This window comes from Rhinolophus sinicus, linkage group LG04 (genome assembly GCF_036562045.2).
Source record: "Rhinolophus sinicus isolate RSC01 linkage group LG04, ASM3656204v1, whole genome shotgun sequence".
Taxonomy (NCBI): domain Eukaryota; kingdom Metazoa; phylum Chordata; class Mammalia; order Chiroptera; family Rhinolophidae; genus Rhinolophus; species Rhinolophus sinicus.
In genome coordinates this window covers 7,993,117-8,006,889 of record NC_133754.1, presented here as the reverse complement: position 1 = coordinate 8,006,889, position 13,773 = coordinate 7,993,117, and the positions used below count along the sequence as shown (strand labels likewise).

The window sequence follows — 13,773 nt, the reverse complement described above, 5'->3', positions numbered from 1 at the left end:
ATACAGTGTTATTTTTATTTGAATGGTTATTTTAAAAAGGCATTTAAAAAAGGAGAAAATATCTGTTCTATTACCTTCATATTTACCATTTTAGTCACTCTGTTCCTTCAGTTAGTTCCACATTTCCATCTCATGTTTTTCCTTTGCCTGAAGAATTTCTTTCAATAGTTATGTATTCTAGTTATGGTTGGCTGGTGATGATGTCTCACAGCATTTTTTAGTTTGAATAAATTTATTTTGCCTTAATTTTTGAAAGATATTTTCATTGGGTTGTGATTTTCATCAGGTTGACATTTCCCTCCTTTTCTGTACTTTGCCCTGTTGTCTTATTTTATGGCTTGCATAGTTTCTGATAAGAAATCTGCTGTCTTTCCTTGTTTTTCTGTATGTGATGTGTACTTTTTTTTCCCTCTGATTACTTTTAGGGTTTTCCTGTTGATCACTGGTCTTCAGCAGTTTAGTTCTGATGTGCCTCGGTGTGGTTTTCTTTATGTTTCTTCTTCTTAGGGTTTATTGATCTTCCTTGGATCATTCAGCTGAGGATTTTCATCAAAGTGGGGATATTCTGGGTCATTTTGTGTTTATATGTTGTCCCCCACTCCCACACTTTGGGTTCCAATACTTTTTGGACTGACTCACTGATGCTGCTTTTTTTGTTTTGTTTTGTTTTTTCCTGTTGTTTGTTTGTGTTTCAAATTTTTCTCTCTGTGCTTCATTTTGAATAGTGTCTATTGCTATGTCTTCAGGTTCACTGAACTTTTGTCCTGCGGTATCTAGTTGATGTTAATTGCATCCAGTATGTTCTTTTATTTAGTATATTTTATTTTCATCTCTAGAATTTTAATTGGGGTCTCTTACATCTTCCATTTCTCTTCTTACCATGTTTTCCTCTCCTCTTGAATGTGTGGAACACATTTGTAGTGTAGATCTTTAATGTTCAGGCCATCATCTCCGTCATTTCTGGGTGTATACTTAACTGTATTGACGTTTTTCTCTCCCGGTTACGAGTCATAGTTTTCTCCTTTGCATACCTGGTAGTCTTGATTGTGTGCCAGCCAGTACATTTTATGCTGTTGCTAGCATGACTGTGTTGCAGTCCTGAGTGTTGGATTTGGTTGGGGTGCAGTGTTAGGTTATGTGGAATCTGTTGGATTGTTCTGAGGCTTGCCTTTCATGTTGTTCGCGTGAATCCAGTGAACACGGTTTCCTTCTGAGGAGCCACCCATTGCCCGATGCATTGCAAGGTCCTTCCCCCTTTGGTGGTGGGAGTGCACCCCATCCCAAGCCCTGTCTGGCTGCAGCTATTTATGGGCCTTCTGCTCTTTGGTAGTTATTTCCACACAGATCAGTGTTCAGCCAAGGACTGTAGGGGAGCCCATCTGCACGTTTCTGAAGCGCTCCTTTGCTCCGAGCTCTACCACCAGTGCTCTGCCCTACAGAGTCCAGCCACCATGGCTTTCCCAGGCTCTGATCTCGGTCTCTGGGCCCGGTGACACTGCCAGGCTGCTTGGCTCTCCTCTCCCTGTGTAGTCACTTGGCAGGAGCTGGATCATAGCCTTGCGTTGCCTGCCATAGTCTAATGTTTGAAAACCAATTTTGGTGTATTTTTTTCTTGTTTTATTATAGTTTTAGTCAACATAATTTTTAGCATTTGGCCATTTGGGATTTGTTCAAAATGTTCATTTGGAGCATTTATTATAAATATGTTCCTTAGTACTATAAAATTAGAAATTATTGTAAAGTTTTAATTATGTTTTCTCAAATAATTCATTAAATGTAGAAGCATCCATTTAAACATTTAAAAACACTTTGTACTTTAAAAAGGATTACTTTTTATTTATCAATTCAGCAGATGTTTGAATGCCTACTGTGTTAGAATACAAGTACAGTAAAACTTTTGTCCTCAAGGAACTCACAATAGGAGGGACGCATGCAAACAGTGGCACCAAGAGAATAACGGGCATAGCACTGGGGGAGCAAGAGGAGGTGGCTCCTGTTTGGGCAAGGAGGGACCGAGGCCGCCACGCCTTCCTGAGGGAGGGAGGCCCTGGACAGACGCGTGAACATTCAGTAGCGGTTCCGCTGATGTAAGAAGGGTAGAGTTGAGAGACGTTTAGGAGAATGTGTCAGGGCTTGGTGATTAACTAGATCTGGGAGTCTGCAGAGACTGAGGGGAAGGCCAGTTTCTAGCTTGGCTTACTGGTCCAGTTGGTTTACTGGCTCTTACTGATGGAGAGTACAGGAGGAGATTGTATCGAAAGAAAGTTCTGTGCAGCCTTTGCACAAACTAATTTTGGAGTAACTGGGACATTTAGTCAGAAGTATCTGCTACTAGAAAATTGAACATAAGGAACAAACTCAGGTGCAAGAACTGAACTGAAGATACACTTTGGGGAGTTCTTGCGTAGCTAAAACCAGAGGTGGAGTTCAGATGTCCTTCGAAAACGAAATAGAAAGTACCAAAGAGGACAAGTTTGGAGATTAGAAAATATTAGGGTTTGAGTAACAAATTATGACAGAACTTAGGGAAGGAGATTAGTGTAAAGGCTAGAGAGATACACAGGTGTTTCTCGGTCAGAAATCACGTGGGGTACTTGATTTCTGGGTTCCAGGTAGAACCTGAACCTGAACCTGAATCTGGATTTTGGGGGGTAGGAGGAGATGTTGGAAGGAAGCTGGTCCTTATGTGCACTGACGTTTGAGAACCAGGGCAATGAGATGAGCGTCAGGGAAGGACAGTGTTGTTGACAGACTAGGAAGGCATTTCTGAGCCTCCTGGGCTTGGTTAGCTCGTGCTGCAAAAGGGCAAGAAGCAGGTGAGGCCGGCTCGGACGTTTCTTAGGCCAGAGGAAGGGAGCAAAGGCTGCAGAATGTTTTCTGTTATTATTATAAAAGAAGTAGTCACATCCAGAAAAATAAAATACACGTCATCACATCTACCCAGATGAAACCAATGTTTATACCTCTCTAGTATATATTCTCTTTTATATTGAACATACAAATACACACATGTAGTAATACAGATTTTATACAAAATGGGGATAGTATGAACATGCTAGAACCTGCCTTATTTCACTTAATCATACAATCCCTTATTACATGACATTTTATAACATTTTTAAAAAACCCAGTTGTCACATGTAACCAGTGTCATGAAGTTAGTCTGTATCCATCATAATATTTTCTAGGCATGTACAAACACACACGTATGTGTATGTGTTGTGTCTGTATGTAATGTGTTTTTTAATCACAAGTAGAGAGCATGCTATTTATACTGTAACTTGCTTTTTCCCTTAATATTTTGTGAACATGCTGTCATATCAGTATATATTGGTCTAACTTTCTAACAGCTGCGTAGTCGTCATATGAAAGTATTATAATTTATTTGAATTGATGGACTTCTAGATAATTTTTAGTGTTTTGTTTTAATGAATATTCTTTCACATATGTCTTCATGAATTTTGTGCAAGTGTTTACGTTGGATAAATTTTAAGACATGAAATTGCAGGATCAAAGGATAGGTGTAATTTATTCAAAGTATCCTATATCTCTGGTTTCTGCACTCTTTCTAATTGTTTCTTTAATTGCTGTCATTGGTTTTCTTTTGCATTCTGTGGTATTTCTTAAAACTTCCTTGCTGTTCCAGTGTTTTTAGCAGTATCTGTTCTGCTTTTTTGCTGCTTCTGAGGGATTTCACAGTGGTGTTTTTCATGTCCTATGTCTTTCCTGAGCTCTAGCAGCTCACTTTTCAGTTGTTTGCCTTGTCGTCTGTACTTTCTTGTCTCTGATCTCCTTTTAAAAAAATAATCTAGGTTCACTTTCACTTCTCTGACTGTAGAGAAACACACTTAGTTTTTTCCTGCTTAGGCTCTTGTTTATTCACCCAGAATGCAGCCCACAGCAAAAAAGCATTAAGTGAAAAGCTTATTATCCTAACAGAAAGGTATCCTAGGGGGCAAATACTGTATTTCCACTCTTCTTGTGAAATCTGTCTAAAACTACATTCTCTCTGATTATATAAGATGGTGAAGAAACCCTGCTCTGTTGCTCCTTCTTCCTCCATCTGTCTTTGCATTATTTCCAAAGTGATTTTTTTTCTTTGCTTTACTAGAAGTGTGAGTCATATTATCTCATGTTGGATTTACTTTTATGGACCATTGCATAGATATTCTCTGATAGATTTTTTTTCTTTGTGACCTCGTATTTTGCTTATGTTTTTAAGTTTAACTCAAAATGGAGTAGGGTTCAGTAAATGTGTTTTTCTTCAATGAGTAAAGCAAAGTGTAGATGTGGAATTAAATTTAGCTTCTTTTTTATTAATATACATTCTGAGGTACTATCCTGAAAATAAGTAACGTGAGATATGGGTGGCATGAGTATATTTGTCTGGATTTTTTCTTTCTTTCTTTAGTGTGTTCCTTCTTATATGGGTTTTATTTATTTTTAAAATTTTTTCTTTCATCGTTTCGTATTGGATTCTGTTTTGCTCTGAAAAGAGTGTTCTGTCTAGGTCTGCTATTCAGGAATGTTGTTGGTTGAGGGAACGGGGGTAGCTAGTGCTGTCCAGTCCAGGGTGGGGTGTCAGAGCACCACCCGGGACTGTGCCAGCCTCCGTGGGACTCTTTCTTCTGCATCAGGGGGTGGTTTGTCACACCTTCAGGAGAGCAGCTCCTAGATAATTGGTCAGTTTCTTTCCTGGTGAAACCTCCATCCAGTGTGTTTGCTTTTAATCTCTGCTCATATGGAGTTGAGTCAGCAGAGGCCTTTTCCCAGCCCCACCCTTTCAGAAGTCGGAAAAAGTACAGATGCTTTGTGTGCCTTTCCTGTGTCCTTTGGCATGGTTTTTAAATGGCTGCCTGGCCATCATAGGGATGCACTCTAGATTATTCTGTCACTCTCCTGTTTCTGGCATCTTATTTCTCTCTATTCTGAAGCGCGGTAAACAGCTTTTCAAACCTTTGCCGCTGTGGAGGAGTGGGTAGGCGCCTCAGTGCTAGCCTTGGAACAGCTGGATTTGAGTCTGAGCTCTGCTGCTTGCTGTGTGGGCCTGGACACGTTGCCTGGTTTCCCCTGGCCTCGGTCTTTGTGCCTGTGAATTGGAGGGCGACTCTTCCAGTCCGAAGGAGTGAATGAGATGTTAAGGTAATCTCTTAGCAAGGCATTGGGTGCAGTCTAAGCTCTAGTTGGAACCCTAGGTGTTCCAGGCTCGTCGTTTCCTTTCATGATTCCCAGAAGTAGAATCCTAGTGTCAGAGCGGGAGCATTTTCAGGGTTTTGACAGGCACAACAAAACCGCCGTCCGGAAAGGCGGTGCCAGTTTACTCAGGAGCGGAGTTTGAGTTGTGCTTTTCTGGAACCCTTATGTTGACCTCATATTATGTCGAAGTTTGAGGCAAGTCCATTTGCCTCTGAGGGCTCTGGCAGTTCGGGAGTACTCTCGGGGGGAGGGGGGAAGGACAGAGAGTGAGTTGGCCTGGGACAAATAAAAGGATTATTTTCTTGCTTTGGCCACAGAAATCTTTATATTTACACCTTGTTTTGATAATTTTGGTCCCCTTGGCCATTTTGTTCCATAAGTAGATATTTTGATTTTTTTCTTTTACGTATGTTTTATAGTTTCCAAAGTGCCTCCTGTGTTATTTTCCATTTGATTCTTACAGTGACTTGCTGGGTAGATAGGGCAATGTATACACTGAAGAAACAGATGCAGACATGTTGCAGTTTACCTGGAGGAAACCATGCTAACGAGAGGTAGAACAGGAACAGAAGGGTAGTTTTCTGACTCCTGGTCGGTCACTCTTTATCTCGTGCAGTTGGGACCTCGGTTGCCCTTCTCACAGTCCTGCGTCAATTCCAGGCGTTAATCCAAGTGTGTTGTTAGCGAGACCACTAGGGTTTCTCGTGGTTCAGAATAGAATAATCATAATTCTTTGCCCAAAGATTAGAATCTAGAAATCTCTAAAGGGAAGTGCATGTGTGTGCATGCGTGCACACACACACACACACACACACACACACTCCAGTTTCATCTCTGTAATAATAAGAACATAAAATTAGAACGCCACTGAAATTTAGTTTTTTGGCAGTTCTGATAGGCACTAGGTTGAAGTTTCGTTTTCCATATAAATCTCTTTATAGTAAAATTTATATTAATAACCAATGTCTTAAAAACTGCAGCTAGGTAATTCTTGGTAAGACCAGCTTGATTGAAACGAATTAACCGTTTCTTACATCTTTATTGATTCACAGTTTTTAGTTATTTAGTGATTTAGAATTCAGTCCCACTCCCACCCTTTATACTAATAACATTTTCCTTGAAGGCTCTGAGCCCAAGAGTGCTGTATTGGCCATGTTCCCTTGTACGCATAGCTTCTAATGCAAGTGGATTTTGAATAATAAATGGACTGGGTACTGTGGTCAGATGTGGATATTGAGCGGTGAATGCCAACGTTTTGATTTGAGCTCAAAGGTGTTTTATTGAAGCGCTGATGAACAGTTAAGGCTTGTAGAGTTTCTCCCAAGGTGTGTGCGTGCATATGTTCGCGTGTGCTTTAAGTACTGTTCATCATTTAATTTAGATGTTTTTTTGAACTCTGATCATTGGTATGCTGTTAAGATTCCTATGTGAAGAATTTGTGTTTTCCTGGTATGTACAGATTTCCCATTCTTACTTGTATATTGTCAGACCTTTCTGCCCAAGAAATAGGAATGTCTAGAGCGTTCACAGTTGCTGTAGGGATAGAGTGACTTTTGGGGGGCAATAGGGCTGGGAATCTTTTTGTGATGGTCTCTATTTTAGATTTTAAAAGGTTTTTCAAATACTTCTTATTGAGGCTTTCAAAAATATTCTTATTTGTAATATCTAAAAGGGCAGTGAGATTGAATGATAAGGGTAAACTACTTTATAATAATTTTGAACCTAAAAATAGATTTTTGTAATAATTTGATATCTTATTAAAGTACCAATATTCACGTTTTTCAAATGTTCATGTTGGCTTGCTAAGTACATTTTTATGGCTCTGAAGTTTTGTTTATGTTTTTATTGTTTTTGTTTTTTAGATGACTGTATTTTAGAAGTATTTTAGGACAGAATGCTTGCCCGAGTCACTAAAATGAATAAACTGTTTTCTTTTTATATGTGTTCTTCAGGTGTTTTATAGGTTAACTCTTCACTGATTACATACAAGAGCAATATAGTTATGGCGACCTTCCGGACTTTCAGAAACAGTCACGTGAAGACTAGAGCATCTGTCAGAAAAGTAAGTTCACTGTAGTAAATTACTTTTAGTGATAGTTTTAATAAAAATGTTGATCATTTTTTTGTTAAACAGCTATGACTGTCTTGTTTTACATCTCATTATTGAAGTTGGTAACATTAAAATACTGCAAAGATTGGCATATATGAAAATAGTGATAGGAAATCGTGACAGTGAACCTTATTTCCCAAATATCACAATACCTCCCCATTTCTTCTCAGTAGATAGTTTTCTACCTTCTTTTTAGTGATATAAGTATCAAGTGTAAATTTAATTCTATTCCGAAGTATTACCATTCATTCATTCAGTCAGTCATTCATTCACCAAATACATGTTTGAATGCTTATTACATGGCCCCATGCTAGGTATTAATCAGTAGTGAGCAGACTTTTTCTTTCTGTAAGTTGTAGTGTGATTTGTAATTTTTTCACATTAGCAATTGCACCCATAGCTTTAAATTGATAATTATATTGATTGTTTTATATAAATGATTAGAACTAAGAAATATATATACAACGCGTGGCAGTGAGCTAGTAACCTTGTTCTTCTGACGTAGTACTGCACACCTGTTTAACTTGAATTTACCAATATATTCCTGAAATGAGGAATGAGGCCATACTGCTATTGTACTGTTTTTTGTTATTCAGCACATTATTCATATTAGGCACACAATCAACATTTGGTTTGAATTCACTTTTAGATAAAAGTATGTGAATCCAAATATTATATACTGTTTATATGTATGTGTGTTACGCATATACTTACACCACTTTTTATGCCTTTCCTTAGTATAGCTGAAGGACAAAAGCTTCCGTATTTGCTGATGTGGAAATTGAAAGGTGTACTTGAATTTTCTAGATTTCACTTTACTTTGCATTAAAGATAGAGATACATTGAATATTTACTGGGAACCAAATATTACAAAAATCAGAAAGAGGTATACTTTCTACTCTATCAATTTTTTCTAACATTTTATTATGAAAAATTTTAAGTATATTGAGAAGTTAAAAGCATAATACACCCACACGTAAATCTGCATATAAACATGCATATTCAGTAGGTAGTACTACTTTGTCTTATTTGCTCTGTGTGTGTGTGTTTACTTTGCAGAACCATTTGAAAGGTAAAGTCTGAATGTCTTTTCACCCCTGAACTGTTGAGCGTGCTTCTCCCAGGAATCATTGCATCCTCCCACATAACAGTGATACCGTTACCACATCTAAGAAAATTATGTTTAATTCCCTCATGTCAATTCCCAGCCATACTCAGATTTCCTTTATTACTCCTGAAATATCTTTTATAGTCTTTCCACCCACCCAACTCCCATTTTGGATTTACTAAGGCTCCTAGGCCTTAGGTTGCATTTGATGGTTGTGACTTGTTTACATTTCGTATGGTCTGAAAGAGTTTCTCCTTTTTCTATCTATTTATTTATTTAATTTATTTGATTTTTTTTTGAAGTGACATAACCTCAAGATTTTATTGTCTTCATAATGAAAGAAAAGCCAAAGCTTAGAACTGGACCATGAGGCCCTTTCTCTTCTTATATCCTCACAGTTCACAATGCTTGTGCCTCTGAATAGGAGAGTTCTCCTAGATGTGCAGCTGGGCTCAGTGCTTTCAGGCCTCAGCACCATCTCTTCGAGAGTTGGAGCCTCTTTCTGGAAAATTGGCTTAGTCTGCCCACCACAGCCCCTCTGCTTCCCGCCATGGTGCTGCTTTCCCTGGGCACACAGACAATTCCTGCCCTTCTTGTACTGTGTCACTGTGGGGTCTCATACTTGTACTGTGTCACTTTGTGGGGTTGGTGCTTGCCACACTTCTTACAGAAAGTCTGGCAGGTTTTCGGAATATTCATGTCTATGAGAATGCTATCGTCCTGATAAAGCCTCTTTTTTTTTTTTTTTTTTTAATTTATATTCAAGACTGACTAGGCCAGTTTTTTACAATGTTTCACATTCTGGATTTGTCTGGTTGTTTTCTCGCAGTGCTACTTAACTCTTCTCTCTTCTATATTTCATATAAACTAGAATTTCAGGTTTTCCTATGATCAGTGATGCAAAAATTGATCAGATGGGTAAGGTAGTAGCTTTGCCAGGCTGTCCATTTTCTATTTTTCAGTTAGCAAGTAATCTGTGGGATGATACTTGGTTGTGCACAAACACCTTGTTTTTTTCCAACAGCCTTTCATCTGATATTTTTGGCATTCTTGATGACACTTTCCTGAATTTGTTATTTCCGGAAGTTGCAAAATGATGATTTTTCCTAATTTTATCTTTCAGTGTTTTACATTTATTAGCTGACATTCTTCTTCAAGAAAAGCTTTCTCTCATCAACCTTAGATGAACTACAGTATCTCCTATAAAGGCAGGATAAATGCTCTTTAATTACCAATTTTCAGATTAATGATTTAGTGGAATAGTCACCTCCAGTGTTGGCAAGTGAGTTTTTCCCCCCACTCAGTCATTCATTCATTTGTCTTATTCTGGATTCGTCGATTTTAAAAACTTTGTGTTTTCCGATCCTTTATTTATTTATAGTCATTTATCCATTCACTCCTCATTTAAGTTACTCACAGTGTCCCACACTTGGCCCTGGGGGGCCCCTCCACGCGGGTGCCTGTGTCCTTTGGTCTCAGGCTCCTAGTTCTTTGATTACTTCCTTGATATCTAGTACAACAGATGGACCCCAGTGTCGCTTTCTACTTTCCATTCCTCAGGCCTAGAATTGGCTGTTTCTTCAAAGAACCCTCAATGGTATTTAGAAGCCAAGATCTGGGTACTAGGAATGCCCATTGCTACTTCAGTGTCATGAGTTTATGTTGATAGTTCAAGTTCAGATTTCACATTCCAGTTTGTTTTCTGAGTTCATGTTCGTATCTTAGCCTGAAAACCTCCACTCATTAATGAAAACAGAATCATTTAAAAATTTGAATATTTTCATGCCCACAGAAAAGTTGGGAAAAAAACAAGTACAATGAACACCATGTATACTCTTCACTTAGATTCACCCTGTTAGTTAACATTTTACCATAAGCATTCTATCTGTGTGTGTTTACACACACACACACACACACACACACACACATACCACACACACACATGCATACACACTTCCCTTTTGTTCGTACACATGGACCCAGGGAAAAGTAGATAGACTGAAAATCGACCTACGTAAGCAGAGGGCAGGGAAAGACCAAAGAAAGGCAGGGTGCTCCAGTCTGGCTGTTAACAGAGTTTATTAAGGGAAACTTACATACGAGGCTCATCTTGGGCTGTGGCAAGAGGAAGTGGATATCCTCTGTGCTGCTTGGCAGGACTAAAGGATTATGTAGAACAGAGCAGGGTGGATGGGGCACTGGACGTGTCCCAGATGACGGAAAAATGCCTTACGTGCTTGCCGGGGCAGGACAATGGCCTGTTTCAGGAACCAGCACAGCGCGGGGCATCGGGGAGTCCATCAGACAGTCTCAGTGGATTTATGGGAAGCAGTATCCCTTCAGGATTTACAGGAACCAGCCTCTGTTCTGGCCTAGATCTAATCTAGCTCGTGGGTCCAGCAGCGGGCAGGGAGCAGTCTCCTCCACACCTTGTGAAACCATAAGATAGTGGGCTGCAGACATTGTTTTACTTTTCTCCTGAATATGTTAGCATGCAGCTCTTAACATGAGCTTCCTTCCGCTCCTCAGAAAGTCATCAGTCCAATGACATCATGTAACATGCAGTCCATACACAGATTTCCCTACTTGTCTCAGATACCTGTTACTTTTCCCTTGTCTCTCATCTGGGATCCAGTCAGGGTTCACACACTGGCTTTTGGTCTCCCGAGTCTGGTCCATTTCAATGGTCTAGACTCCTCATGACAGCGGATCCTGGAAGTCTGGACTAGTTGTCTTGTAGAACATGCCCACACTCTGAGTTCATCGACTTTGCCCTGTGATAAGGTGTAGCAGGAACCCCTCAGAGGTGATGTTGTGGTCTCTCCACTCTGTCATGTCCGGAGGTGCCCGGCTGGATGAATTGGTTACGGTTGTAGTAATCCCCAATATAAAGACACATATAAATCCCTTTGTAATTAATATGGTTAGTAAGTAATCTGCGGGGTGATTCTGTGAGACAGTGTGGGTATCCTGTTCCCCTGTAGCTTTTAATCCAGTGGATTAGGATACAATGCTGATCCTTTCTTCAGTCAGTACTTATATTGGGAATTACAAATTGTATTTTCAAATTTCGTTACTGTGTCCATATTTGTTAGCCAGCATTCTTATATAAAGATGTGCTCTTTCCCACCCCACCCCATCCTACTGTCTCGCTCTTTTAATGGATTCTTTTGATGCCCAAATTGTCCCAAATTTGGCCAGTGGGAATGTCTTCAAGTTGGCTCTGTGTTCATTTGGAATGACCCAGTTAGTCTGAGCACTGCCTTGCATTCTGTCACAATGAGATGTTTCAGCCACACCTCATACTTTCTCTGCCTCAGACCTGGAACTGTCCATTTTCCCAAGAAGCTCTAGTTCAATTTAGTAACATTAGCACACATTTATTGAGTTCATATAGTATGTGAGGTACTAAAATCTGCGGGGAAAAATTGAGTAAAATACAATTTTACAGTCTCTGGATTCAATAATTTGGTTTAATGGGTAAGAAAGACAAATATATATGAAACCAGTAATTACAGTGTGTTGTGATATAGGTTAAATGATCTCAATGTACAAGCGATACAGTAGACACTGAGAAACTTATTGTGACTGGGCGGGGCAGTCCTCACAGGTCTGGGGGGGGCAGGCTTTCTGCAGAGAAGATGGGGAGCAAGGACAGCTCGGACAGGAGGAGAGGGAGGCGGAAGCACACGAACGTTCCGTTTATGTCTGACTGTAATACTCCTGACTTTCTTTATGAACCTCTTCCCTTCCTCTGCTCCTTTGCATTTGTGACGCCCCTTCCCTGCCACGTCTGAAATGCCTTCCTTATTTTCATCATAGAGCTGCCCTGAGGTCCCCGAAAAGCTTTATTCGGGGTTAGTCTCTCCCCCACCCCCATCACCAGCTTTGCTATGAGAGGCATCGCCATTGTTAACAGTCCTTACTGTAGCTCCCACGTCGTCTCACTCCTCATCCAATGGTCGCTCTGTTCTGCCAGTGACCTGGGCGTCTGGTGTGCAGTCTGTCAGGTTTCCTCGGGCGGAAGTGGCGCGGCCTGAGGGCCTCAGGGCCGCCCAGTAGGTTGAATGCCTGGGCTGTGCAGGGTGTGTTGTGAGCAGGTGCAGCTCTCCCTAAGCATTTTGTTCTTTCCTCCTCTCAGCTGAATTGAGTCCCGTATGCATCAAAAGAGACATAATAATATGCCAAATGAATATTAATTGGAGAGTTAGTGACTCTCCATTTCAAATTAGACTAGCTCCAGGGTCTTTTACCTTGTCTTAGAATTAAATAAATTCAGACTAGCTTTTCTTTTCAGAGCTTCAGTGAAGATGTATTCCAGTCTGTGAAGTCCTTGCTGCAGAGTGAGAAGGAACTGTGCAGTGTGTCAGCAGAGGACTGTTTGAAGCAGGACGAACGTGCCAGTTTGACTGAGGTTTGACATATTAGCTTGCTATACATACCCTTTCCTAACTGCATGATCTATTTTTAAAATGCCTCAAATCTTTACATACTGTTAGGTTGGTGCGAAAGTAATTGCGGTTTAAAAGGTTAAAAATAATTGCAAAAACCGCAATTACTTTTGCATCAACCTAATAATATATGTATGAGAAGTAATTGTTTTAAATACCCGCTAACATAATTGTCGTGGTGCATTATAATGAGCACATTTGATTCAGTGGCCTTGTTGCCCACTCATCGGACATATAGCGCTGGATTAGATAATTCCTACTGTATTTGGTAATTGGTGCTTTAATAGTAAAATTTTTTACTGTGGAACATAAAATATTTATTTCTCATATTCATTTTTGGGGGGTTATTGTTAGTTTTCTTGATTGTTTAAATTCAGTGCTTTGATTCACAATGAAAAAGTAGTGATAAATTTATTTTGAAATTAAACTTAAAGATAAAATATACCACTTGCTCACCTGTTTCTCTGCTTTATCAGTGTTTCCAATCTTCGTTTAAATGTGTTACTAGAAAAAGGAATAACACTTTATTCTACAATATAACCATAGTCATAAGCACGTTTGTTTTACCAAATAAGAGAGATACTAGGATATTAGGTCATTGAATCTCAAAAATAAGGTATTAGGTTGTTAATTAAAAAAATATTTTTGAAATCGGTGCTCTTTTAAAAAACATTTTGATTGTTCTTATTTTGGGAAATGATTTTCTTTCCTTGAGAAACTATATTTGAGGTAGTTCCCTAGGAAGATGAGCACAGCTCAATTTCTGTGGCCCTTGCCTCTGACCTTCTTTGTTCTCCCTTTTTCCTGTATTTTTGTAAAGCTGAGACACTTAATCTCAGTTGTTGCCAAGTGTGGCAGGTCTCCTGTGTCCTTCTGCTCTTAAACACTTTTCCAGCCTGTGTCCCGTC

The 13,773-nt window shown here is 39.6% G+C and overlaps 1 protein-coding gene and 1 pseudogene across 4 annotated transcripts in view; one reads left to right on the top strand and one right to left on the bottom strand.

The window, feature by feature from the left end:
• AKAP11 (A-kinase anchoring protein 11) overlaps positions 1–13,773 on the top strand; it is a 48,748-nt gene that overhangs the window by 6,105 nt on the left and 28,870 nt on the right. For all 4 annotated transcript variants that reach the window (XM_019749790.2, XM_074329331.1, XM_019749793.2 and 1 more), the window contains exons 2-3: positions 7,149–7,258; positions 12,712–12,828. In XM_019749790.2, the coding sequence (XP_019605349.2) occupies positions 7,199–7,258; positions 12,712–12,828 (177 nt within the window). In that variant the 5' untranslated portion in view covers positions 7,149–7,198. The remainder of the gene's footprint in view (positions 1–7,148; positions 7,259–12,711; positions 12,829–13,773) is intronic.
• LOC109457127 (large ribosomal subunit protein eL42) lies at positions 8,768–9,113 on the bottom strand (annotated as a pseudogene).